The 25454-nt window shown below is 41.4% G+C and overlaps 1 protein-coding gene across 4 annotated transcripts in view; it reads left to right on the top strand.

Annotated features, from left to right (window-relative positions):
- The window catches only part of UBE2D2 (ubiquitin conjugating enzyme E2 D2), a 40403-nt gene extending 18101 nt beyond the window's left edge, over positions 1-22302 (top strand). For 2 of the 4 annotated variants that reach the window (XM_040976549.1, XM_040976480.1), the window contains exons 2-7: positions 9662-9725; positions 13883-13914; positions 13995-14072; positions 14149-14254; positions 20236-20329; positions 21371-22302. In XM_040976549.1, the coding sequence (XP_040832483.1) occupies positions 9662-9725; positions 13883-13914; positions 13995-14072; positions 14149-14254; positions 20236-20329; positions 21371-21416 (420 nt within the window). In that variant the 3' untranslated portion in view covers positions 21417-22302. Of the gene's footprint in view, positions 1-7426; positions 7469-7641; positions 7657-9661; positions 9726-13882; positions 13915-13994; positions 14073-14148; positions 14255-20235; positions 20330-21370 lie in introns of those variants that run through there. The other 2 variants (XM_040976391.1, XM_040976625.1) reach the window with 2 other exon arrangements.
- The last annotated feature ends 3152 nt before the right edge of the window (positions 22303-25454 follow it).

Genomic DNA, 25454 nt, shown 5'->3' with positions numbered 1-25454 from the left:
GATTCAAATTGTTTCTGTGACATGGGATACCAATGTTTCAGGAAGTGATTTAGCCACTGTGCCACAGCGCTAACCCCCTGCAAAAATAAATATCATGATACTATTACATCTTAAATAAGATCAAATGTTGTAAATTTAATTTTGCTTTGGATTCATTAAAAATTTTCCTAATGGTGTAACAGTGGCTTATCATTTTTTTGTAAATATTTATTCACATTGGGGCCCAGCGGCGTGGCCTAGTGGCTAAATCCCTCACCTTGAACACGCTAGGATCCCATATGGGCACCAGTTCTAATCCCAGCAGCTCCACTTTCCATTCAGCTCCCTGCTTGTGGCCTGGGAAAGCAGTTGAGGATGGCCCAAAGCCTTGGGACCCTGCACCCATGTGGGAGACCTGGAGGAAGTTCCTGGCTCCTGGCTCTGGATCAGTGCAGCTCAAGACATTGTGGTCACTTGGGGAGTTAACCATCAAACAGAAGATTTTCCTCTGTCTCTCCTCTTCTCTGTATATCTGCCTTTGCAATAAAAAATAAAATAGATCTTAAAACACTTACTTATAAAAAATTTTATTCATTGAAGTTCTAAAGATTTGTTTGACCAGCTATTTGGAGTGGGAGGATGAGGAAAGAGGAAGTTGAGGGAAAGGAAATGCTTGTTATATATGAAACCTAAAAATGTGATTGTCTTGAGCAGTATAATAATTTACTTTGGGATTGATTGATCTTTTCCTCTCAGAGTAACTTTGTGATTTGCTTTGAATAGCCTAGTGCTAATAGACTAAGGAAAATAAATTTAACAAGTAAAATGTAGAAGTAAAACACAGGAAGAATTCAGTTTCAATAATCTTGGTCCTATGGAGACTTAAGTTACAGTGCTGACACACACGTGTTATGCAGCTTGAGGCTGACAAGGCTGTGCTTTGTGGGGGGGACTGATCTTGAGTCATAATGTCTTTGTATTTCTGTTGTCACATCCAAAAACTGCTTCTCTGCTGCTGCCTTGTATGTGCTCTTCTCAGAATTGATCTCTCAGTCCTCAGGTGGCACTTTTGTGAAGATTTTAGTGGTTTACTGTCCCTAAAGGTTAGTAATTGGTCAGATCTACAACATAAAAAACTGCCTATAGGGTCGCGCCCAGTGATGAGGAAAGCTAATCCTGTACCATGTGGCCCCAGTATCCCATATGAGCACTAGTTTGTGTCCTGGATTCTCTGCTTCCCATCCAGCTCCTTGCCTGTGGCCTGGGAAAGCAGTTGAGGATGGCCTTATAGCCTGGGACCCTGCACCCATGTGGAAACCCGGAGGAGGCTCCTAGCTCCTGGCTTTGGATCAGTGCAGCACCAGCCGTTGCAGCCACTTGGGAAGTGAATCAACTGACGGGATATCTTCCTCTCTGTCTCTACTCTATACATCTGACTTTCCAATAAAAAATAAATAAATCTCTAAGCATTTTTTTTGAAATAGGTAATATTTGTTAGTACTCCCTTTATACTACTACCACAGATGGTATGGCAATGCTTTCAGAGCCTGTTGATTTTTTTTTTTAATTGTTGTGATCGTTTATTTTTCCCAAAGGTAGTAGTTAATGTTTATTCCTGTGTAGAAGGAATATGTAATTCTGTACCATCTCAAGTTCTTCTTGTTTTATCATTTTGTTAAAAAAGAATTATTTTTCTTTGAAAGGCAGAATTACAAAGAGAAGGAAAGTCAGAAATCTTCCATCTGTGGGTTTACTCCCAAATGGCTGGAATGGTCCAAAGCCAGGAGCTAGTAGCTGTACCTAATACACTGTCCCCCTGCCCCCACAAAGTATTAAAAAGTTTCATGAATCTACACTTCTAGTTAAATAGCTCTTAAGTATGTTAATATTGCATACTGCCTGACACATTAGGGTAGATGTTTGGCCTGATGATTAAGAGGGCACTTGGGTATAGTTGGTTAAACTGCTACTTATGGCACTGGAATCCTAGGTGGGTGCTGGTTTGTTTACTGAATACTCCACTTCCCATCCAGTTCCCTGCTTATGGCCTGGGAAAGCAGTGGGGACAGTCCAAAGCCTTGGGACCCTCCTCCTGTGTGTGAGACCCAGAGGAGGAAGCTCCTGGCCTCAGATTGGCTTAGCTTTGGCCATTGTGGCCAGTTGGGGAATGAACAAGTGGATGGAAGATCTTCCTCTTTCTTCCCTTCTCTGTATAAATATGACTTTCCAATAAAAATAAAGAAATCCTAAAGAGAGAGAGAGAAACAGTTACAGAGAAAGAAGGAAGTACAGAGAAAGAGGTCTGCCATATACTGGTTCACTGCCCAGATGACTGTAACTGCCAGAGTTTCTTGATCTCCCATGTGGGTCCAGGGGCCCAAATACTTGGGACATTGTTGCTTTCCCTGGCAATGAGCAGGGAGCTGAATGGGAAATGGAGCAATCAGGACTCGAACAGGTCTCCATATGTGATGTTGGCACCACATGGGAAGCTTAATGTGCTGTACCACAATACCAGCCCCAAGTAAGTTCTTTGTGTTGTGTGGTTATTTAAGGTGAGATTGAATCAGTGGAAAATCAGGATCCACATGCCAGGAAGGAAGTGCTTTTCCTACCACTTCAGTGTTTTCTTTGAAGTTTAGTAAATGGTGAAATCTTTTGGCGTAGACGCTGCGCAGAGACTCCTCCCACTGCCTTGGCTGAGTGCCCTGTTCACTTTGGACATCAGAGTGATGGAGAGCGGAGACAATAGAACTGTTTCAGATCCTAATGGAGATTTTCTGCGGAGTCAAACCTGACCCCTCAGTATAGGCGCCAGTACTCTAGGAACTGCAGCAAGAAAAAAAATCATTGGATTAAAAAAAACTTACAAGAGAGACAAAGGCAGAGTGATAAGCAGTTCTTCCATTCTGATTGACTGTGCAGGTACTCACAGTTTAGCTGGGGATGGGCTGTACTGACAATGGGAACGCAGAGCTCACTCTAGGTTTCCCATTTGAGTGGGGGGCAAGATGCTTGAGTCATCATGTACTGCCTCTCAGGATGCATTAGCAAGAAACAGGGTTAGGAGCTGGAGCTAGAACTCGAATCTGGTACTCTTGATTGGAATTCTAGTGTTTAATTAATAATTGGGGAAGAGGCCCGCCTCCCTGTACCGACCTCTTGTTGCTCTGCCTCTTATTGAAGTAGTCTTACTGTATCACTTAGCAGTTTTGCTGTTTTATCTGTGCCATTTACTTGGGTTTTTTTTTTTGTTTGTTTGTTTGTTTGTTTTTTACTTTGGCTCTGCTTGCCAAAATTCTAAATTTGCTTTGTTAAGAGCATGATATAGTTCTGATATCAGAGAATGAGATTATTACTTACCTTTATACTTACTTACTTTGAATCCAATTTGCCACAGTTTGAAAGATGTACCTGGGCCTGGCGCTATAGTGTAGTGGTTAAAGTCCTCACCTTGAAGGAGCAGGGATCCCATATGGTTGCCGGTTCTAATCCTGGCAGCCCTGATTACTATCCTGCTTTCTGCTTGTGGCCTGGGAAAGCAGCACAGCACAGCCCAACGCCTTGGGACCCTGCACCTGTTTGGGAGACCCTGAAAAGGCTCCTGACTCCTGGCTTCGGATCGGCACAGCACCACTGGTGTGGTCACTTGGGGAGTGAATCATCAAACAGAAGATCTTCCTCTCTACCTCTTCTCCTCTCTGTATATCTGGCTTTCCAATAAAAAATAAATCTTTAAAAAAAAAGATGTGCCAATATTGTAATAAGTAAAATTTACTGCCATTAAACTGACATGTGATTATATGTGCAGACTGTGTTTACTGTCAGTGAAAGGTGGTTTTATCTGTGTTTCATGGAATATTTCTGTAGACCAGACACTGCATAGAGTTCGAGGTCAGGTCCCTATTTGTTGGTTTAGCAGTGAAGATCCTACTTCCCATGTTTGCATTTGTGAAAGACTTGAGTCCTTGTGTTCTACTGTGCATGTTGGGGAGAACTGATTAAGTTCCAGATTCTTGGTTTCTCCTTGGCTAAGTTCACACCATTGCAGCCATTTGGGAAGTGAACCAGCAGATGAGAACACTTAGTCCATATTCTGCTGGTTTCCCAGGCCGGTTACCATGGCTTGGAAGTAGAATAGCTGGGACTTCAACCTGTGCCCATATGGGATGCCAGCATCTCATCTCAGGTTGCAGTGGCTTAATCCACTGTACCACAATGTTAGATCCAGAACAGTTCCCTGGAATAGTCACTCTTCTGTTTTGTTACTAGAATGTTGTATGCAGGAAATCTGTGTAGTGTATAGTCTTCATATCTTCCCTTAGCTTTGTGCTTTGCAATTCATCTGTATCAGTGACTTGAACCAAGTAAATGTTGAACAAGTGTGTTAAATGTCTGTTAGCCTAATTTTGGATTAGGGTTTTTAAATCCTGGCTCATGAAGTACACTGATCACTTTTTTTTTTTTTAAAGATTTATTTTTATTTTTATTGGAAAGTCAGATATACAGAGAGGAGGAGAGACAGAGGAAGATCTTCCGTCTGATGATTCACTCCCCAAGTGAGCGCAATGGCCGATGCTATGCCGATCCAAAGCCAGGAGCCTCTTCCGGGTCTCCCACGCGGGTGCAAGGTCCCAAAGCTTTGGGCCGTCCTCGACTGCTTTCCCGGGCCACAATCAGGGAGCTGGATGGGAAGAGGGGCCGCCTGGATTAGAACCAGCGCCCATATGGGATACCGGGCATGCAAGGCGAGGACCTTAACCACTGTGCCACCGCTCCGGGCCCTAGACTGATCACTCTTAATGCTAAGCTTAGATAAATCTTAGCTCTTGAAGTCGAGCTGTGATATTATTTGGCATGGACAAAGCTAACTTAATTTGAAAAGAGCGAAGAGTAAAGCTAAATCACAAGTAAAATTCCATTTGATGAACACAGCAGGGTGTCAGAATAGCTTATTAAATCCAAATTATATTTTTAAAGTAATGTGTTGATATAGTTGTGTCTTAAATCTAAGCAACAGGGCAAACAGCGTCTGCAAATGGAAACTATACAAATAGGCTATTGTATTTTTTTCCCCTTGCATTGGTAGAAAATCTCCTATGGGGAAAGACAAATTAGAAAATTAATTTTTTAAAATTATTTATATTAGGACACAGCGCGATAGTGTAGTGGTTTAAGTCCTCACCTTAAACACCCCGGAATCCCATGTAGGCTCCGGTTCTAATCCTGGCAGCCCCGCTTCCCATCCAGCTCTCTGCCTGTGGCCTGCGAGGCAGTTGAGGACGGCCCAAAGCTTTGGGACCCTGCACCCACGTGCAACACCTGAAGGAAGAGGCTCCTGGCTCCTGGCTTAGGCTTGGCTCAGCTCCAGCTGTGATGGCCGCTTGGGGAGTGAATTAGGGAACGGAAGATCTTCCTCTCTGTCTCTCCTTCTCTGTATTTATGCCTTTCCAATAAAAATAAATAATCAGAAGATCTTCCATCTAATGACGATTTATTTATTTTAATTAGAGAGTCAGATATACAAAGAGGAGGAGAGACAGAGAGGAAGTTCTTCCGTCCCCTAATTCACTCTCTAAGTGGCCCGCAATGGCTGGAGTTGAACTGTTAAACTTGAATAAAATTAAGATTTTTAAATTATTTATTTATTTTTGCAGATTTTTATTATTATTATCATTTATGATACAGTTCCATAGGTTCCTGGTATTTCCCTTATCCCAGCCTCAATTCCACCCCCCACCTAGTTCCTCTATATCATTACTTTTTTTTTTTTAAGATTTATTTTTATTATTTTTTCATTGGAAAGGCGGATGTACAGAGAGGAGAGACAGAGAGGAAGATCTTCCGTCCGATGATTCACTCCCCAAGTGAGCGCAACGGGCTGATACTATGCCGATCCGAAGCCAGGAGCCTCTTCCGGGTCTCCCACGCGGGTGCAGGTTCCCAAAGCCTTGGGCCGTCCTCGACTGCTCTCCCGGGCCACAAGCAGGGAGCTGGAAGGGAAGCGGGGCTGCCGGGATTAGAACCAGCGCCCATATGGGATCCCGGGCGTGCAAGGCAAGGACCTTTAACCACTTGCGCCACCGCGCCGGGCCCCTCTATATCATTACTAAAGTATAGTTCTTCATACACAGTCATATGTCCATCATTACTGGCATGGACAATGGCAGAGAGTCCAGCATCTTATTGTCAAGATAGAGTAAAAATGCATACTGCATTGTATTCTCATGTCTGGATATGTTAGTCTCCATTTCACAGCTACTCTACAGCCCCTCAAATAAAAATTCATAAAACAAAATCAACAATAGAAAGAAAAATAGAAATTTACAATGCCATGAAGTTAAATAACATGCTACTAAATTATTAACGTGTAGCTGAAGAAATGAAAATCAAGAACCTTCTTGCAGAAAATGATGCTACTGTATGATGTATGAGTCATTGAAGAATTTAAACAGAAGAAAGTGTTTTGAAGAGATGAAATTAACATAAAACATCAAAACCCATGCAGTATAAATTCCGCTAGGCCCAAAAATTAAGATTCTTAAGAAAGTATTGCTAAATTTATTTTGACACTGAGACCTTCCCCCCCATACACATTTTTTATACTTTCTTTTTTAAAGGGTTTTAAAATTTTTTAGATGTTCTTTTTTTTTTCCTTTGAGACTTACTTATTTTTATTGAAAGATTTACAGATAGGAGAGACAGAGACAAAGGTGTTGCATCTGCTGGTTCACTCCCCAAGTGGCCATTAACAGCTAGAGCTGAGCCAATACAAAGCCAGGAGCTTCTTCCAGTCTCCCACAGAGGTGCAGGGTCCCAGGGTTTTGAGCTGTTCCTGACTGCTTTTCTAGCCCACAAGCAGGGAACAGAATGGGAAGTGGAGCAGCTGGGACACGAACTGGTGCCCAGATGGGATTCTGGCACATGCAAGACGAGGACTTTAGCTGCTAGGCTACCCACATGGGGCCCTATACTTTATATTATGTCCTTAAAGCACACATTGGATACAGTAGTACAAATAGTGAACTGAAATGATGGGTTGAATGATACTCTGGGTAAGGGATTTACACTAAATTTGGGGATGTGATGTGTAATATTTGAAATATTAAAGTTATTCCTTTGTATTGGAATGTTGATTTGAAATGTGTATTGTGAAAGAAGCTATAAATGAAACTATAAATAATTTTCAGATTTTGTGCTGTTAATATAGGCTAAATACAAAGATGAGAGGGTTAAAGACCTATAAATGGGCCTCCAATTAGGATGGAGATTGGGAGAGAGAGGTGGGTAAAATAAATGTTTTATTTTTTACCCTTTGTCTTCCATGGAGAAGATGCATAGCTGCTTGAAAACAACTCATCTTTAAAATCTTTTTCATGTGTTGCATGTATTTCTACTATCTGCTCATTCATTCCACAAATGTCCACAACAACTGTGAATGGCCCAGGCTGATGCCACATTTCCAAGAATAATCACATTCTCCCACAAGGTTTGCAGAGACCCAGGTTATTATTATTATTTTAAGATTTTTTTTTTATTTGAAAGGCAGATTCACAGAGAGAAAGAGATGTTCCATCCGTTTCTTCCCTCTGCATATGTCCACAAGAATCAAAGCTGAGCTGATCCAAAGCCAGGAGCCTCTTTGGGTTCTCACACTTGTTGAGTTCAGCAGCCAAGGGATTTGATTCCTCTCCTGCTTTCTCAGGCCATAAGCAAAGAGCTGGATGGGAAGTGTAACAGCTAGGACGCAAACTGACACCCATATGGGAGACTTTGTTATGTCATGCTGTTGTCTTTTTATAGTTTTAAACTATAGTGGAAAACCTAGTCTTTTTATGAAGCTGTTTTTTATCTCAAAGACCAAGCCCATGGGGAAAGGAGCATAGTATGATGAGCTGCCCTGTTTTGTTTTTTTCAGGCTTACCAAAATTTATATGCTCTTAATATTAAAACAGCTGAGAAGTTAGTATTTGTGGTAGACATTTTGATACAGCATATAAGCTGCTGCATGGTAGCCCATGTTCCATATCGAAATACTTGATCTTGTTAAGACTGCTCCACTTCTCATCCAGCTTTCTGCTCATTCATCCTGAGAGTCAACGGTGATGGTTCCAGTGCCTGGGCCACCGCCAACAATGTTGAAAACCTAGCTGGAGTTCCAGACTGCTGGCTGTGGTCTGACCCCCCTGTGGGCGTCTGGAGAGTAAACCAGTGGATAGAATATCTCTGTTTGCCTTTCATATAGAAGGAAACGATTGAACTGTTAAAGAAGCTGACATCCGACTATACAGTGTATACAGGTAGAGTAGATCAGTCTGACACAGATTTGTGATGGGTTACATTACTTTAGTTATCCTTCTGAATTTTTTCCTATTTCCTTTTTTAAGATTTATTTTTATTGCAAAGTCAGAATACACAGAGAGCAGGCGAGACAGAGAGAGGAAGATCTTCCATCTGATGATTCATTCCCCAAGTGACCACAATGGCCGGTGTTGCACCTATCTGAACCCAGGATTCCTCCACGTCTCCCACATGGGTGCAGGGTCCCAAGGCTTAGGGCTGTCCTCACTGCTTTCCCAGGCGCAAACAGGGAGCTGTATGAAAAGTGGAGCAGCCAGGATTAGAACCGGAGCCCATATGGATCCTGGCATTCAAGGTGAGAACTTAAGCCACTAGGCCACTGCGCCGGGCCCCTACTTCCTTTTGAACTCTGTTAGGGGATACCAGTTGAAAGCATACCAACTTCCTGTCAGTATTCTTGCATCATTTTGGTACACTTAAGAATACAAGAGCTTAGGCCTGGCATGGTAGCCTGGAGGCCAAAGTCTTCACCTTGCATGCACTGGGATCTTGTATGAGCACCATTTTGTGTCCTGGCTGCTCCACTTCCCTTCCAGCTTCCTGCTTTGTGGGCTGCAAAAGTGGTAGAAGATGGCCTAAAGCCTTGAGAGCTTGTGCCTGTGTAGGGGACCTGGAAGAAGTTCATGGCTCCCTGCCTTCGGGTTGGCTCAGCTCTAGCCATTGTGTTGCTTGGGGAATGAACCAGTGGACAGAAGATCCTTCTCCTTGTAATTCTGACTTTCCAATAAAAAAATAAATCAATCTTTAAAAACAAGAAATAGGAAAAATAATATCAATGCTAGCCCTATGTAGCCTGGCAGTTTTGAGTTTCAAAAATTGACCTTGAAGAATGGTAAGATTTTTTTTAAATTGTAAATTAGTTTTTTCTTCTTTCTTTAGGATGTAATACCCATTTATTTTATATACTTACTGAATTTTGATCAAAGCAAAATGACTCATTTTGGGGTAGCAGGGTGTGACAGTCCTAGAGGTACTGGATATCAGGTTGAGGCTTGGAGAGGGTAGAGCGAAATCCTGTTCCAGCTCCTTGCTCCATAAGTCTATTTGGTGTGTGGTCCCAGAACATGGACCAGGTATTAAACTGATTAAAACAAGCAGCTTGATGTTAGTTGAAAGACTAAGAAGTGATGCTGTGCTTTTGAGAATATACATGTCACTCAAGTATCCAAAATACTTCACCAGTATACTCCCTCTGACCTTGGAGGAGTTCTGAAAAAGCATCACCAGTAAGTAGAATAGAGAATATTGGTAACAATGTGATTTTTAATATTGGATAAAAGTTATGTATGGTTGGAACAAATCTCTTTTCTTCTTTCTTAAGGAATTGAATGACCTGGCCCGGGACCCCCCAGCACAGTGTTCAGCAGGTCCTGTTGGAGATGATAGTAAGTATTCAAAAGGATGATGGAATAAAATAGCTGGCATCAGGCTCTGGGGAGCTCCGGGACACATTGATCAGTATTGAAGATTACTTTTGAAGGAATAATTGTATTATCAACACTCTTAGTTGCCTGTGAAAGGAGCAGTTTTATCTGTATCTGATCATCCTCTTATGAATGTTCCAAGGGCCTTAAGTCTTTTATAATTTGTTAGATGACTTTATTGCATAGAGACTCTTCCCATTCTTTGATTTATTCTCAACATAGGTTTTTTTGTCTTGGTGTCTTCCAATTTGTTTTATTTATTTATTTTTTGTTGTTGTTGTTAATTACATTGCATTATGTGGCACAGTTTTATAGATACTGGGATTCCCCCACCCCTCCCCGAACCCTTCCCCCATGGTGGATTCCTCCACCTTGTTGCGTTACCCAAGTTCAAATTCACATGAGATTCTTTCATTGCAAGCATATACCAAGCATAGAGTCCAGCATCTTATTGTCCAGATAAATTCAGCAGCTTGTTGGGGAGACCATCTCTGGTCTGAAGGTAGAGCCAGCAGAGTATCATCCCTGTCAATTAAAAGCCCCGACATAACATCAGCAACAGTTTATAACATTATAAAATTAATTGACATAGTATTGAGTAACCAACATGCTAAAAAAAAATGCAAGCTCTTTACCACATCCTGTGACTCTTTCGTTGACATTTCAATTTTAATTTATACACAACCGGGTTCTATACACCTTAAAATGGCTATAGATTACTATTCAGCTGTCTCATGTCTATTTTCATTATAATATTTAGCATTATATAGCGTAGAAGCATGATTCTGTTGAACTTGGGGTGTGTTTTGTTTTTTTTGTTTGTTTGTTTTTGTTTTTGTTTTTTTCCTCAGGTAGTCTAGACTGGCCTATAACTCTGACAAGACATATGTCAACAGTTTAGGTGCTTTATTTTTTATTTCAACTTTTTAAGGGAAGATGTTTGAATGACAGTGTTTTGATGATTTTAAAAAAATCCACAATACAGTCTAACATTTTTTGGTTTTTGGTTACGCAAGCTTGGAAATACATGTGAGGAAGTGTATAAAGGGATGTATGCCTGACATAGCAGTTTAGATGTTATGTGGAGAGCGAGTGTTGTACATAGCAAATCAAGTTAAACTGCTTGGATGCATGCATCTCAAATCGGAGTGTTAGTTTCCAGATAAGCTGCTTCTGATCTGTGCATATTGGGAAACAGCAGATGACAAGTCACATACTTAAGACGCCTGAGAGACCTGCAGGGCCTTCCTGGTTCCTGGCTGCTATAGACAGCTGAGAAGTGAACAAGCCAGTGGAAGTCAGTTTCTTTATATCTTTCTCACTTTCTCCCTCAACCTTTTCAGTAGATGAAAATAAATAGATGTATGTTAAAAAAAAAAAAGACAGGAGGGCCCGGTGTGGAGGCTAGCAGTTAAAATCCTCACCTTGAATGCACCAGGATCCCATATGGGCACTGGTTCTAATCCTGGCAGCCCAGCTTCCCATCCAGTTCCCTGCTTGTGGCCTAGGAAAGCAGTTGAGGATGGACAAAGCCTTGAGACCCTGCACCCGCATGGGAGACCCGGAAGAGCTCTTGCCTTCGGATTGGCACAGTACTGGCCATTGTGGTCACTTGGGCAGTGAATCAGTGGACGGAAGATCTTCCTCTCTGTCTCTCCTCCTCTCTCTATATATCTGACTTTGCAATAAAAATAAATACATCTGAAAAAAAAAAGGAGATGCTGCTCAGGATGCCTGTATCATGGTGGCTAGGTTTGAGTCCTGCTCTGGTTCTTTTCCCAGCTTTCCACTATCACACACTTTGAGGAGACAGCAGATGGCTTGAGTAGATAGATCCCTGCCATTCATGTCCCCATAGGAGGCCAGAAACCTCTTTCTGGCTGCTGACTCTAGCTTCTATTGAAGTATGCACACTGGGAAGCAGCAGTGATGGCTCCTGCTGCATGTAGGAGACCTGGAAGCGTCCCCAGCCCATGGCCCAGGTCCAGCCATTGCGGTGATTTGGGGAGTGGGGAAACAAATCGAAACTACATCTTAAATTTTTTCTTATGGTTTCTAGGCCTTTTGGCTAAGATCAAGTGTTAATTTTTTTCTTAAACATTTATTTATTTTTATTGAAAGATTTAGTGAGAGGAGAGACAGAAACAGAGATCTTCCATTCTGCTGGTTCTCTCCTCAAGTGGCCACAACAAGCGGAGCTGAGCTGATCTGAAACCAGGAGCTTCTTTCATATGGGTTCAGGGTCTCGAGGCTTTGGGCCATACTTGACTGCAATCCCAGACCACAAGCAAGGAGCTGGAAGGGAAGTGGGGCAGCCAAGATATGAACTAGTGCCCACATAAGATAACAGAGGAAGAGATAGAGGCAGCAGCCTTTTATCCACTAGCTCATTCCCTCAGTGACTGCAATGTCCAGGGCTGGGGCCAAGTTGGAGTCACGAGCAAGGAGCTTCTTTGTGGTCTTTCACACGAATATAGGGGAATAAACATTTGGGTTGTCTTCACATGCATTAGCAGGGAACTGAGTCAGCAGTGAAGCAGCCAGAACTCAACTCCACACACATAAGTGATGCTAGCGCTATAGATGGTGGCTTAACTCACATACTCAGCGTAGTCCCCTTAAAATAGAAAGTAATTGTTGTGATGATTGTACAGCTTTGTCAATGGAAATAAGAACCATTAGGATTCCAGTGCGATGACTCAATGACTAAGTCCTCACCTTGCACACACCATGATACTATATGGGGGCTAGTTCATGTCCTGGCTGCTCCATTTCTCATCTAGCTTTCTGCTTTGGTCTTAGGAAGCAGTAGAGGATAGCTCCAAGCCTTGCGACCATGTGCCTGCACAGGAGACCTAGGGGAGACTTCTGACTCCTGGCTTTGGGTGAAACTGAGCCAATCTGAAGCCAGGAGCTTTCTCCTTTGGGTCTCCCACATGTGTGCAGGGTCCCAAGCCTTTGGGCCATCCTCCACTGCTCTCCCAGGCCACAAGCAGTGAGCTGAAAGGGAGGTGGAGCAGCTGGCACATGAACGAGTGCCCGTGTGGGATCCCAGACTTGGAGGTGGAGGATAAGCCAGTTGATCATTGTGTCAGCTCCCCTGTTTTCCTTTCTTGCTTTGTTCTATTTTCCGTCCCTCACTCCTGTCTTAGTTACTTAGTAGAAAGAATTACAGCGAGAGGAGGAGAGTCAGAGTGAGGTCCTTCCCTGCACTTCTGTGGGAGACTTAGAGAAAATTCATGGGTCCTGGCTTGAGAGCAGATCAGCTCCAGCTGCTGTAGCCACTTAGATCTTTTTTCTCTTGCTCTGTGGATCTCTTTCCAATAAAAATAAATAAATCTTTTAAAAAAATAGTCAAGGTTGGCCTTAACTAAAGCCAGGTTCGTGGACCTTTGTCCAGGAATGCATGTATTTTACCTAGTACACTTGCACTGAGCTGGATCAGAAGTGGAGCACCCAGAACATAAACTGGTGCCTGTGTAGGATGCTGGTGTCAAAGTCAGGCATGTAACCCCCTTCACCAGAGAACCCCAATGTGAATTTCCTTTTTTCTTTTTTTTTTTTAAAGATTTATTTATTTATTCAAAAGTCAGATATACAGAGAGGAGGAGAGACAGAGAGGAAGATCTTCCATCCATCCGATGATTCACTCCCCAAGTGAGCGCAAAGGCTGCTATGCTGATCAGAAGCCAGGATCCAGGAACTTCTTCTGGGTATCCCACATGGGTGCAGGGTGCCAAAGCCTAGGGTTGCCCTCGAATGCTTTCCCAGGCCACAAGCAGGGAGCTGGATGGGAAGTGGAGCTGCCAGGATTAGAACCGGCGCCCATATGGGATCCCGGCTCATTCAAGGCGAGGAGTTTAGCCGCTAGGCCACGCCGCCAGCGCCCCCCAATGTGAATTTTCAAGATGCTTTTTACCCCAGCTGTTTTATTTTGAGTGCCTTAATGTTTTCAGCTATTGTAGTAATTTTTTTCTGTATCTTTAGACTTCATTTCTTTATCCTACCCTTACTCATTGTCATAATGTTGACAAGCTTGTAGTGGACAGGGTATGATGTTACTGTGCTATACAGTGTAGATATCACTAAGTGGTTAACATTTTCTTTTTGTTTTTCAGTGTTCCATTGGCAGGCTACAATAATGGGGCCAGTAAGTATTCAGATTGATTTCAGAATGAAGAATTTATGTCATTTACACGTTTTAATTGTGCTTTTCTTTATCATCTACAGAATGACAGTCCTTATCAGGGTGGAGTATTTTTCTTGACAATTCATTTCCCTACAGATTACCCCTTCAAACCACCTAAGGTAATTGAAATGTGAGTTGTTTTTAACGTGTATTGTGCAAGAAACCACTTTCCAAAATCTTCCCTTTTTTTCATAGGTTGCATTTACAACAAGAATTTATCACCCAAATATTAACAGTAACGGCAGCATTTGTCTTGATATTCTACGGTCACAGTGGTCTCCAGCACTAACTATTTCAAAAGGTAACAGTATGGGTATTTGATATCAAGATAAATAACTATCTTTTGGTTATATCTTCTTGCAGAGATGAGTTACATAGTTTTTAAGAGGAGATCGCAGTGCCTTATTCTGAAATAGACTTGAGAACAGCTACTAGGCTTGGATTTCCAAGTACAGGTATTCATCAGTGTGGTGACTCCTCTGTTGACTACTAGTAAGACCTAGGTTGAAAGATGGGCACTTTGGGCCCGGCAGCATGGCCTAGCAGCTAAAGTCCTTGCCTTGAACACTCTGGGATCCCATGTGGGCACCAGTTCTAATCCCAGTAGCCCTGCTTCCCAACCAGCTTCCTGCTTGTAGCCTGGGAAAGCAGACAAGGACGGCCCAAAGCCTTGGGACCCTGCACCTGCTTGAGAGACCTGGAGGAAGTTCCTGGCTCCTGGCTTTGGATCGGCACAGCACCGGTCATTGCAGTCACTTGGGGAGTGAATCTTTGGATGGAAGATCTTCCTCTCTGTCTCTCCTCCTCTATGTATATCTGACTTTGCAATAGAAATAAATAAACAAACAAACAAAAAAAAACAAGAAAGAAAGATGGGCACTTCGTAATGAATGTTTTTTGGAACATGAAGAAGACAGTATTTCTTCCAACCTTGAAATCTGTGAATAGAAAAGGTAGTTAATGTTTGAGACCAGGAGATATTGACCCTTTAGAAGATTGCTATGCTATAAACATAAACATTATGTTCTTAAAAAACAAAACAAGGATACATGATTTGTATTCATACTGTTTAAAGTTTGACCGCTTTATCTTTCTATCAGGAACTATGTTTTGAAATGAGCGGTTTAATACAGATTTTTCTTTGAGAGTTGAGTGTTTAGCCATGCAGATAACATGCCCATGTCCCACATCAGAGTACCTGGGTTCAGTATCTTTCACCACCACCTTACTCCACCTTAAGGTGCAGTAGTGATGATTGAAGTCGTTGACTTCCTGCCCCCCTGTGTAGGAGACCTAGATGGTGTTCCTGGCTGCCAGATTTGGTCTGATCCATTTGTTACAGGCATCTGAGGAACACGCTAACCATAGGATTGTTTTTTTGTGTGTCTTATTTGTGTGTCTCCTCGCCCGTCAAATAAATGTATTTTAATGGTTACTGCTGCAGTCCTGTATGAAAGTTGTTGGATGTAGGAGTGAGTCAGTGGATGGATCATCAGTCTTTTTCCCTGTATCGTTCCCTAACCCTGCTTTTTAAGTAAGTTGATTAATTTTTTAAAAGATTTATTTATTTTTATTGCAAAGTCAGATATACAGAGAGGAGGAGAGACAGAACAGAAGATCTTCTATCCTTTGATTCACTCCTCAAGTGACTGCAACGGCCAGTGCTGCGCCAGTCAGAAGCCAGGAGCCAGAGACTTCCTCCAGGTCTCTCACTTGGGTGCAGGGTCCCAAGGCTTTGGGCTGTCCTTGTCTGCTTTCCCAGGCTGTATTACAAGCCGGGAACTGGATGGGAAGCAGGGCTACCGGGATTAGAACCGGCATCCATATGAGATGCCAGCGCATTCAAGGCGAGGACTTTAGCCACTAGGCCACCATGGCTGAGCCCAAGTTTACTCTCTTAAATTCAGCTGTAAATGGCTTCAGTGACTTAAGCCGGGCCAGGCTAAACCAAAGCCAGCTTCTTCCGTATCTGCCTGAGAGTATAGGGACCCAAGCACTTGGCCTGTCCTCCCTGTTTACCTAGGAGCATTAGCAAGGAGCTAGAACAGAAGTGGAGCGGTCAGGACTGGAACTCTCATCCAAATGCTACCAGTACGGACCGCAAGTTAATATGTTGCACAACAATGCCATACTGGAAACCATGCTTTTAAAAATTGTGAATGGAATAGTTCTCCAGAGAAATGGCTTTTTCCCTTTTGGGTCCCTTGCTATTCATGGGTTACTTGAGAAAGTGTTCCTGTATCTGTTCTTCTCATTTATTGGCCTGGTGAGGATCCTGTTGATTGCTCTTCCTTCATCATTGTAAATCTCAGTAGTGAGATACAGAGAGGTAAAAATCAGTAGATGAGACAGACAGAGAATGAGAGAATGTGTGTGTGTGTGTGAGAAGTGTGTGTTGGGAGACAGCTACGTAAGGTTTTTTTATTATTATTATGTCTAGTGTTGGTGTTTTTTAGCTATTAGGAGTCCAAATAGTTTTTTTTAATCTTAATTTCAAAGTTTTTTTATCTTAATATTCTATTAAACTGTAGTGCCATTTGTTTAAATGTGATTTTGTCATTTAACTTAGCTCTGAAGTTTCAATGAGTAGTTTCTAAATTGAATATATGGCAATATTTCTGTATAAGCTGTTTTCCATTTTTAAGATTAAAGTTAGGCATCTAAGTATAGAAAACTTGAAACAGGCAAGTATGCTATAAAGCTGTTTTGTTGTAGTTTTGGAATTAGAAGTGATTGTTATTATGGCGTCAATGACAGTGTGTATGCCAATGAAGAATGTTTACATAAGTAGAAATTGAGTCACTTTCATGAAGAGCCAGGCTATGCCAGTTGTGGAAATAGGAGTTACTGTCTCTCTCACTTTGTTTTTAAGATTTATTTATTTTTTATTGGAAAGTCAGATGTACAGCAAGAAGAAGAGACAGAAAGATCTATCTGCTGGTTCACTCCCCACATGTGCACAGTAGGCAGAGCTGAGCTGATCTGAAGCCAGGTACTTCTTCCGAGTCTCCCATCCAAGGGAGGGGTCCAAGGCTTTCGGCCATTCTTGACTACTTTCCCAGGCCGCAAACAGGGAACTGGAAGGGAATTGGAGCAGCCAGGATTAGAACTGGCACCCATATGGAATCCTGGTACATACAAGTACTTTAGTCACTATGCTACTGTGCCGGGCCCAGGAGTTACTGTATTTACAGAGAAAGAAGATATAGTATGTTATACACTACAATCAATCTTTTATGAATCCTTTCTTCAAATTCAGATAATCATTACCCCGCTTTACCTCATTTAACTTTATCATTACCCCATGTTAACTTTCCTAGAAAGTTAGAATATCTGTTTCCTTGTAGTTTATTCTTTTAAAGTTATCTTACTAGAATAATTAGAACAAGTAAAGGGAGTTTACTTAGGTGAAGAATCAGTTGCAGTCCTCCCAGTTTGAGAGGCCAGGTAGCTTTCTTCTCCCCATAGGGAGTACTTTCATGAGCATTCCTGTTACCATTTTCAGGAAATCCTCTCTATTTGCCGTTGGACTGTTATATGCTTGAAAAAGGCATCACGTGATGACACCTGACATTTGGAAAAGAAAGTATGTTGTGAATGAGATCTACCAAAAAAGATTTAGAAAGCGTATTTACCGTTTTAACTTCATTTGCCATGTATTCTGAAGACAGTGAAATAGTTTTGACAAATGACAAAGAATTGCAACTTGATTTTCAACTCTCAGAGGCCCCAATTCTCTATATAACAGATCTGATAGGGAGATGAGTAAAATCCTGTTCCTGCTGGATTTGATGTGTTGGGAGTAAAGTAGACTCTTGAGTCCTTGCTTAGTAAAGAGCATTTAAGAGAAAGATCTTATTTGTCAAGTGGTGTAGCATCATAATAGAAGGAAAGGGATGTATTTCATTATGCCAGAGTCTGATGAACATAGTGTAATTCGTGACCTTGGCCTCCCTCTCAATAAGGAATACATTACAATGATATATTTGAATGGAGCAAATTGAACTATTGAACTTTGTCTACCATATTTGGGGAAATGGTTTAGATGGGTTTCCAAATTGTCACTGAGAAGAATTTAAGAACTTGTAGTATCCTTGATAGATTCTGCCTATTTTTGGCCAGGTACTGGCTTTTTTTATTTAAGATTTATTTTATGAGGGGAGGGTATTTGGAAGAAAAGGAAGGGAAATCCCAGAGCCTATGAAACTCATTAAATAAACAGATGACTAAATAAAAGATTTCTTTTTATTTTAAAGGCAGAGTGATAGGGAAAGAAGGAAAGACAGAAAGAGATTATCCATCTGCTGGTTCACTTCCCAGATGACTGCAGTGACTGGAGTTGGGTTGGTCAGGAACCAGGCGTTCCTTCTGGGTCTCCCACATGGGTACCTGGGCCCAAGGACTTGAGGCATCTGTTGCTGCTTTCCCAAGCCATCCAGTCAGCAGGGAGCTAGATAGGAAGTGGAACAGCCAAAATTCAAACTAGTATCTGTATGGGATGCTGGTATGACAGGTGGAGGCTTACCTTACTATACCATGGTACTGGCCCGTGTGTAGTGGCATGGTACTTATTTATTTGAAAGACTGAGTGACAGAGATCTTCCATGTGCAGATTCATTTCTCTGCCCACAAATGCTGGGACTGGGACAAGTCAAAATCAGGCACCAGAAATTCCATCAGAGTCTTCCACAGTGGTGGCAGGGACATCCCCTAGGTATTTGGACCATTTGTCTACTACTTTCCCAGGCATATTTGCAGGGAGCTGGATAGGAATGGAATAGCTGATTCTCAGGCCATCAGCAGGGTATTGGATCAGAAATGGAGCAGTCACAACTCAAACTGACACAGATTTTTCTTTCTCTCTGTATATCTGCCTTTCCAAAAGATAAATAAATCTTTAAAAACAAACCTGGGCCCAGCACCATGGCCTAGTGACTAAAGTCCTCACCTTGAACTCGCCAGAATCCCATATGGGCACCAGTTCTAATCCTAGCAGCTCCACTTCCCATCCGGCTCCCTGATTGTGGGCTGAGAAAGCAGTGAGGACGGCCCAAAGCCTTGGGGTCCTGCACCTGCATGGGAGATCCTGACTTTGGATCAGCTCAGCACTGGCTGTTGTAGTCACTTGGGGACTGAATCATTGGATGGAAGATCTTCCTCTCTGTCTCTCCTCCTCTCTGTGTATCTGACTGTGCAATAAAAGTAAATCTTTAAAGAAAAATGATTAGCAAACAAATAAACCTGACACTGTGGTATTGGAGACAGACATCCCAAGTTGTGGCTAAATCCACTGTGTCACAACACCTGCTGCAAATACTGACCTTTATGTTCTTTGCTTAGGTTAAATTATTCTCAACTAAAAATGAAACAAATCTTTTATTTCTAAAAGTGGTACCTCTATGGTTCAGAAAGCAGTGATTGTTGTATTTCATGGTTGTCAAATTTGTCTAAGGGTATTCAGAGGTAGGATTTATTTATTTTTATTGGAAAGGCAAATCTGCAGAGAGGAAAGACAGGCAAACATCTTGCCCAAATGAATGCAACAGCTGGAGCTGAGCATATCTGAAGCCAGGAGCTTGAAATAATCAAACTCTGAAAAGTGTCCTGATCTAAGATTTAGAAGACATGAGCTGTAATTCCATGCATATTACTAGAGAAGGAACTTGGACAAGTCACTTCTGTCTGGGCTTGCTTCCTTAAGGAATTTAGTCATATTTGTATTCTCTTTCCCCCTTCTTTTATTTCATGAAATGTAAGGCTTGGAACCAAGGAGATTGTGGTTTAGAAGAGACATAGAGATCTTCCATCCACTGTACTTACTCCCCAGGTGGCCATGTCAGCCAAAGTTCTTTCAGGAAGAAAGAAGCCAGGAGCCAGGAGTTTCTTCCAGGTCTCCCTCATGGGTGGCAGGGATCCAAGAACTTGAGCCATCTACTGCCGTTTTTCCCAGGCTGTTATCCAGGAGTTTGAGCGAGTGAAGCAGTCAGGATTTAAACTGACACATGGGATGCCTGCTGTCACAGGTGGTGGGTTTAACCACTGTGCCACAACATCAGCCCAGGGAGGCTTGTATTCTTGTATGGGAGACTAAGGTGCTGCTTACTACTTTTATGTTCCTTGTTTTAATTTTTGTTTACTGTTATACTTACCAGATACAATTGACTTAGAGACTAGGCACTAAATATTTGTAGGTTTTTTTAATTTTCTCAAGCGATGACATCTCATGTTTCTCTAAGTCCTTTACTTTCTCCTCTACTAATGCATATGCTTGTTTCATTCCAGTCCTCTTGTCCATCTGTTCTCTGTTGTGTGATCCCAATCCAGATGATCCTTTAGTGCCTGAGATTGCTCGGATCTACAAAACAGATAGAGAAAAGTAAGTATGGCTCTAGACAGTAAGTGTCCAAAGTTCAATCATGATGTTTGTCTCAGACCTTTGGTTACATGTTTGGCTTTTGATACAGAAAGCATTCTATGTCAAGTGCCCATTTTCCTGCACAGGTATTTATAAGTTAATAGAAAATGGAAATAATTTTTTTTATCATTTCGCATAATATAAAGGAGAAAACCAAGTAAATGTCATTAGACATGAAAGCCCCATTTTTAAGAAAAATCAAAAATTTTTTTTTAGGGGTTTAGAATTTCGGGGTTTTTGAATTGTACTGTGAGTTATTGAAGAGTGGTCTGTGTATCAGAGGAAAAAGTGACAGTGTTCTAACCATTGTTGTATGTATGTTATTTAGAGTAAAATTAAGTCACTTTTTTTCTGTTTGTGATGTTTTCACAATAGTATTTTAAGATTATAGAACCTTTTACTCCATTATCTGGAATTGTAGGTTTAAATAGCATTTCCTAATTATAATAATCTTCAGCAGAACTTTCCTTCATCCTTTTTTTCATAGCAGAATTATAAAACATTTCCTTCATGTGTTCTACTAAATGTTCTGGAACAGCAGCCTGTTCATTTTGTTAACCACAATGTTAGAATTAAGTTCTGCTAGAGCCAGTATATTAATTGATATAGAAGAAACCATTGTGCCAGTTGGCACATCATTAGTATATGATTTCAAGAACCATCTGATGTAGAATTACATACTTTTCTAGAATATCAAATAACTGAATCAAGAGATCATGAAATTTCTTGTAAATAAATAGATCAGTCAGGTTTATGATGTAGTGTGTGCCAACAGATACCCAAATTAGACTCCTGTAAGTAATGTTAATAGGATATTATTTGCATTTTATACCTCTGTATATTATTGAATAGATGCTTACTAGAAACTTGGTAGAAAATAACTTTGCTTGAATATACAGTGAGCTATTCCCCTTAGGATACTAGATAAGAAAATGAATGACCTGTGTTGCATGTACTGACATCTTGCCTATTGTTAAGCTAAGCTTCTCTTTGTGTGTACAGGTACAACAGAATAGCTCGGGAATGGACTCAGAAGTATGCGATGTAATTAACGAAATTATTGGATAACCTCTACAAATAAAGATAGGGGAACTCTGAAAGAGAAAGTCCTTTTGATTTCCATTTGACTGCTTTCTATGAGCCCACGCCTCATCTTCCCCTGTGCACATGTTTACCTGATACAGCAGTACTGCGTGTTGTACATACTTGGAACAACAAACTAGAAATGCTGTACTTCTGTACCAACATTGCCTCCTAGCAGAGAAATGTGTGTGTGTGACAAGCCAGTTCTCCAGGCATAACCTAGGTGTGAGACTTAAAGCTTTTCTTATTGACTTAAATTTGGATATTGGCATGGTGTGAGGGGTGGTGGGTGTGGTGTGTGCTTGGATGGAGAGGAAACGTTCCACTCATCTGTAAGAGATTGTTTCTAGGTGGAATCCATTTTAACTCAAAACAGTTATGGAAAGCAAGGTGAAGAACATGAAGCTGTTTCTGTATTCTTTTTTATTCCTTAGGACCTACATGTTAGGTGCAAGGTGAAGGTGATGACCAACCAGATTATACTCTACCCACATCCTTTATTTGAAGGTCTAAGTTTTACTGGTCAACTTGTAAATGGATTGGAGCTATTAGTATGTAAATTGTGATGGGCTTTGTTCCCAACTCTTTTACATCTCCCCACCCCTTCAACCTTTCAGCCATTCTCTCTCCTTATTCCTTGGTTTGTATGTGGTTTCTTAGTTAATACATAGCTAATAGCTCTTATTTTTCTTATGTTTTTAACTGCTTAGGTCTCTTTGGATGTAAGGGTGAGAATTCATTTGATGGAAATACTTGTGAATATTTAAAGACCCAATTGCTCCTCTGGAGCTTGTACGTTCAAGAATGATTAATCTGTGTAATAAACTGATGACTACAGTCATTACATATAATTTTGTGTGAATAGGCTTTTTGATTTTAAGAACTTTGTCTAGCTAAGATTAGTGGTGGACTTTCCCCACTCCTGAGATGTTTTTCATTTATACTGGTTGCATTTCAAAAATCATGAAACAGTTCCGGTTTACATAGTAAAACAGATATCTTGAGTATAATTTATTGAGCAAGTTAGAGGCATAAACTTAAAAGCATTTTCATAAAACCTATGTGTGAGGCATTCTAGACACATGACTGTTAAACTCAATAAAGAATTTGCTCTATTAATGCGACTCAGCCGCATTCCACCAAAACCTTGTGACATTATCTTGGTAAATAAAACACAAAGGCATTGCTAATGTGTTAAGTTAGGCCTCTGTGATTATAATTGTGAAAGAGAAACAGTGACCAAACCTGGGAACCATGAGCACAGTCTCGTATTGGAGAGTCAATATAATTACTTTGCACTAACTTTTACAGGATGTTCACCCAATTTTAACTTGTACTGTATGTGGCTTTTTGAAGTCTTCCTTGACTCTAGTAAAATGTAGTTTGAAACTTGTAAACAACCGTGTTTGCCAGAAACATCATTCGTGTGAACTAGGAAAGTTGCCCTTTTTTTCCTTTCTTGTTTCTGACCTCATTGTAAACCAAGCCACCCTGAAGGCGGTGGCAGATGCTCTCTAGCCATCGGGTTCTTTCAATTGCATCTTCACACTCTTGCATAAAAACTGAGGAATAAATGTCCACTGCTTTCCGTTTTAAACTTGTTCACCTTGTTTCTTCTCTCAGTGTCATAGCTACTTCATTCTTGGAACTCACATATAACCTAAAATCTCCTAAATGTTCTGCATTTTGGCTACTGCCTACTTACAAGCCTTTCAGAAATGCTTACTAGCATCCTTTACCTTGTAGAAATGGTTTCACTAATAAAGCGTTTTGGGAAAAGTAGTTCTCACTGAGTGCTAACCAGAATCACCCTGTATTGTTGGTGTCATGGACAGGGGCAATCCATAAGTCATTAGCTTGCTGTTAACCACTGCCTGTGGGTCAGCTGCATTTGTCTTTCATCTTAGTAGCAGGTTTATTATCATTTTGTAGGTCATACTGTAGATATTTTCACAAGTGCTTTTAAGTATTTTTGTACCGAATAAAAGCCTTCGTCCCAGTGTGTGGGTGTGGTGGGTGACAAACAGTATTATGCCGCTGTTTGCAGTTTGGTCTTGCTCATTCAAGTCTGAAGTACATTTGGTCTGGCTGTGTGTGTTCATGTGGGTTTACCAAAATGAAGGCTCGGGGAGGGAGGTCTCCGCTTCCACTTCTAGAAGGAGCATCACTCAAGGTGGGCCTCCCCTGAACCTAATGGCTCTTTATGGTAATTTTCTCTGACTTTGCCATATGTAAAAGCCAGACTGTGGCAACCCTGATTACTTTGCCCAGGTAATTACAAGGAAATGTCATGTACATGTGTCTCCTTTGTAAATCTTTTTTTTTTTTTTAATTTTTAAATTCATTTATTTTTAACAGGAAGTCAGATTTACAGAGAGGAGGAGAAACAGAAAGATCTTCCATCCACTGGTTCATTCCCCAAGTGGCTGCAATGACCGGAGCTGGGGTGATCTGAAGCCAGGAGCTTCTGGGTCTTCCACGTGGGTACAGGGTCCCAAGGGTTTAGACCATCCTCTACTTCTTTCCCAGGCCACAGGCAGAAAGCTGCCTGGATTAGAACTGGCGCCCATATGGGATCCCTGCGCATGCAAGGTGAGGACTTTAGCCATTAGGCTACCAAACCAGGCCCAAAGATCTTTTGTTTGCTTCTTAATCCTAGCTTTGAAGTACCTTGTCAGATTACATGGCTGGAACAGCCTCGTCGGGTAAAAACTGAAGTCTCCAGGTATTCACATGCTGTGTCATTGGCCAGTGTTCATAAATCACATTGTTCTGTCACTTTCTACCTGGGAGAAGGGTTGTAGGGTTGTAGGTGTCCGGAAGGGCAGACAGGACTGGTTTGGAAAGAGTAGGGTAGGGAACAGGAGGAAGAAGGAAGAGTCTTGTCCATGGCCTGGTGGTGGAGGCTTTTCTTTGTCACTTCCACTTGATGTAATACCCTATTCTTAAAAAGTTATTTTGAGCCATAGGTGGGTTGTCAGGAGAAATGGGTTATTTCTAAATGGAAGTGTAAATTGTGACTTGTCTGCATTCATTTGAAGCTCTGACTTGGTTTCAGTGTGCTGTGTTGCACCCTTAACACAAAGTCATGATGTTTTGGAACCACCTTCCATTCCATTCTTTCATTTGTTTTTAAGATTTATTTGTATTTCTTAGAAAGCCAGAAACTAGAGGAGGAAATACAGAGAGGAAGATTTTTTGTCCATTGATTTTCTCCCCAAATGGCCACAATGGCCAGAGCTGAGCCAATCCAAAGCCAGGAGCCAGAAGCTTCTTCTGGGTCTCCCTTGCAGGTGCAAGGACCCAAGGTTTTGGACCTCCTCAGCTGCTTTTCCAGGCCATAAGCAGGGAGCTGGATTGGAAGTGGAACAGCTGGGATATGAACTGGTACCCATATGGGATCCTGGCATGTGCAAGGTTAGGATTTTAGCCACCAGCTAACATGCCGGACCCCATTCCATTCTTTCAAATGAGGAATAAACATCTTTATTATACTTGCAGCAGTGTCAGACTCCTGTCCTTTTCGTTCCTCTTTTTCCCATTGTAAAATAATTTTTATTTCAAGTTTTAGGTTACTTTGGTGGATATGGTTGTGTATAGCAAAAGATAAATTTTTAATATGAGAATAACTGAAGATAGCAAACTGTTGGCTGACACATCCATATACATCCAGTAAGAGAACATAGACTTTCTTTGAGGCACCCTGGGTCCTGGTTCTCATTTAATTTTCTTTTGTATAAGCATTCAAATTTTTCTCAGTTCTCCATACCATACAGAAGTACAGATCTTTTTCCTGGTGCTATAACTTTACCTGGTATAAGCGGGTAGTATTCAGTGTCTACCATCACCCCAAGTATTTCTAGACCTGTTCTGGGGGTGGACAAAAATAGGAAAATACGTCAACAGGGTTCAATCATCATGAAACAGTTCTCACTGTTGCCACATTTTACTTCAGTGTGGAAGGATAACTCCATGGTAGGAACTGACTAAGCCTGGAGGACCT

The sequence above is a fragment of the Ochotona curzoniae genome, unplaced genomic scaffold (assembly GCF_017591425.1).
Source record: "Ochotona curzoniae isolate NIBS_2020 unplaced genomic scaffold, NIBS_Ocur_1.0 contig_1, whole genome shotgun sequence".
Taxonomy (NCBI): domain Eukaryota; kingdom Metazoa; phylum Chordata; class Mammalia; order Lagomorpha; family Ochotonidae; genus Ochotona; species Ochotona curzoniae.
The sequence above is the reverse complement of the archived record's forward strand: the minus strand, read 5'-3'. Positions and strand labels throughout refer to the sequence as shown.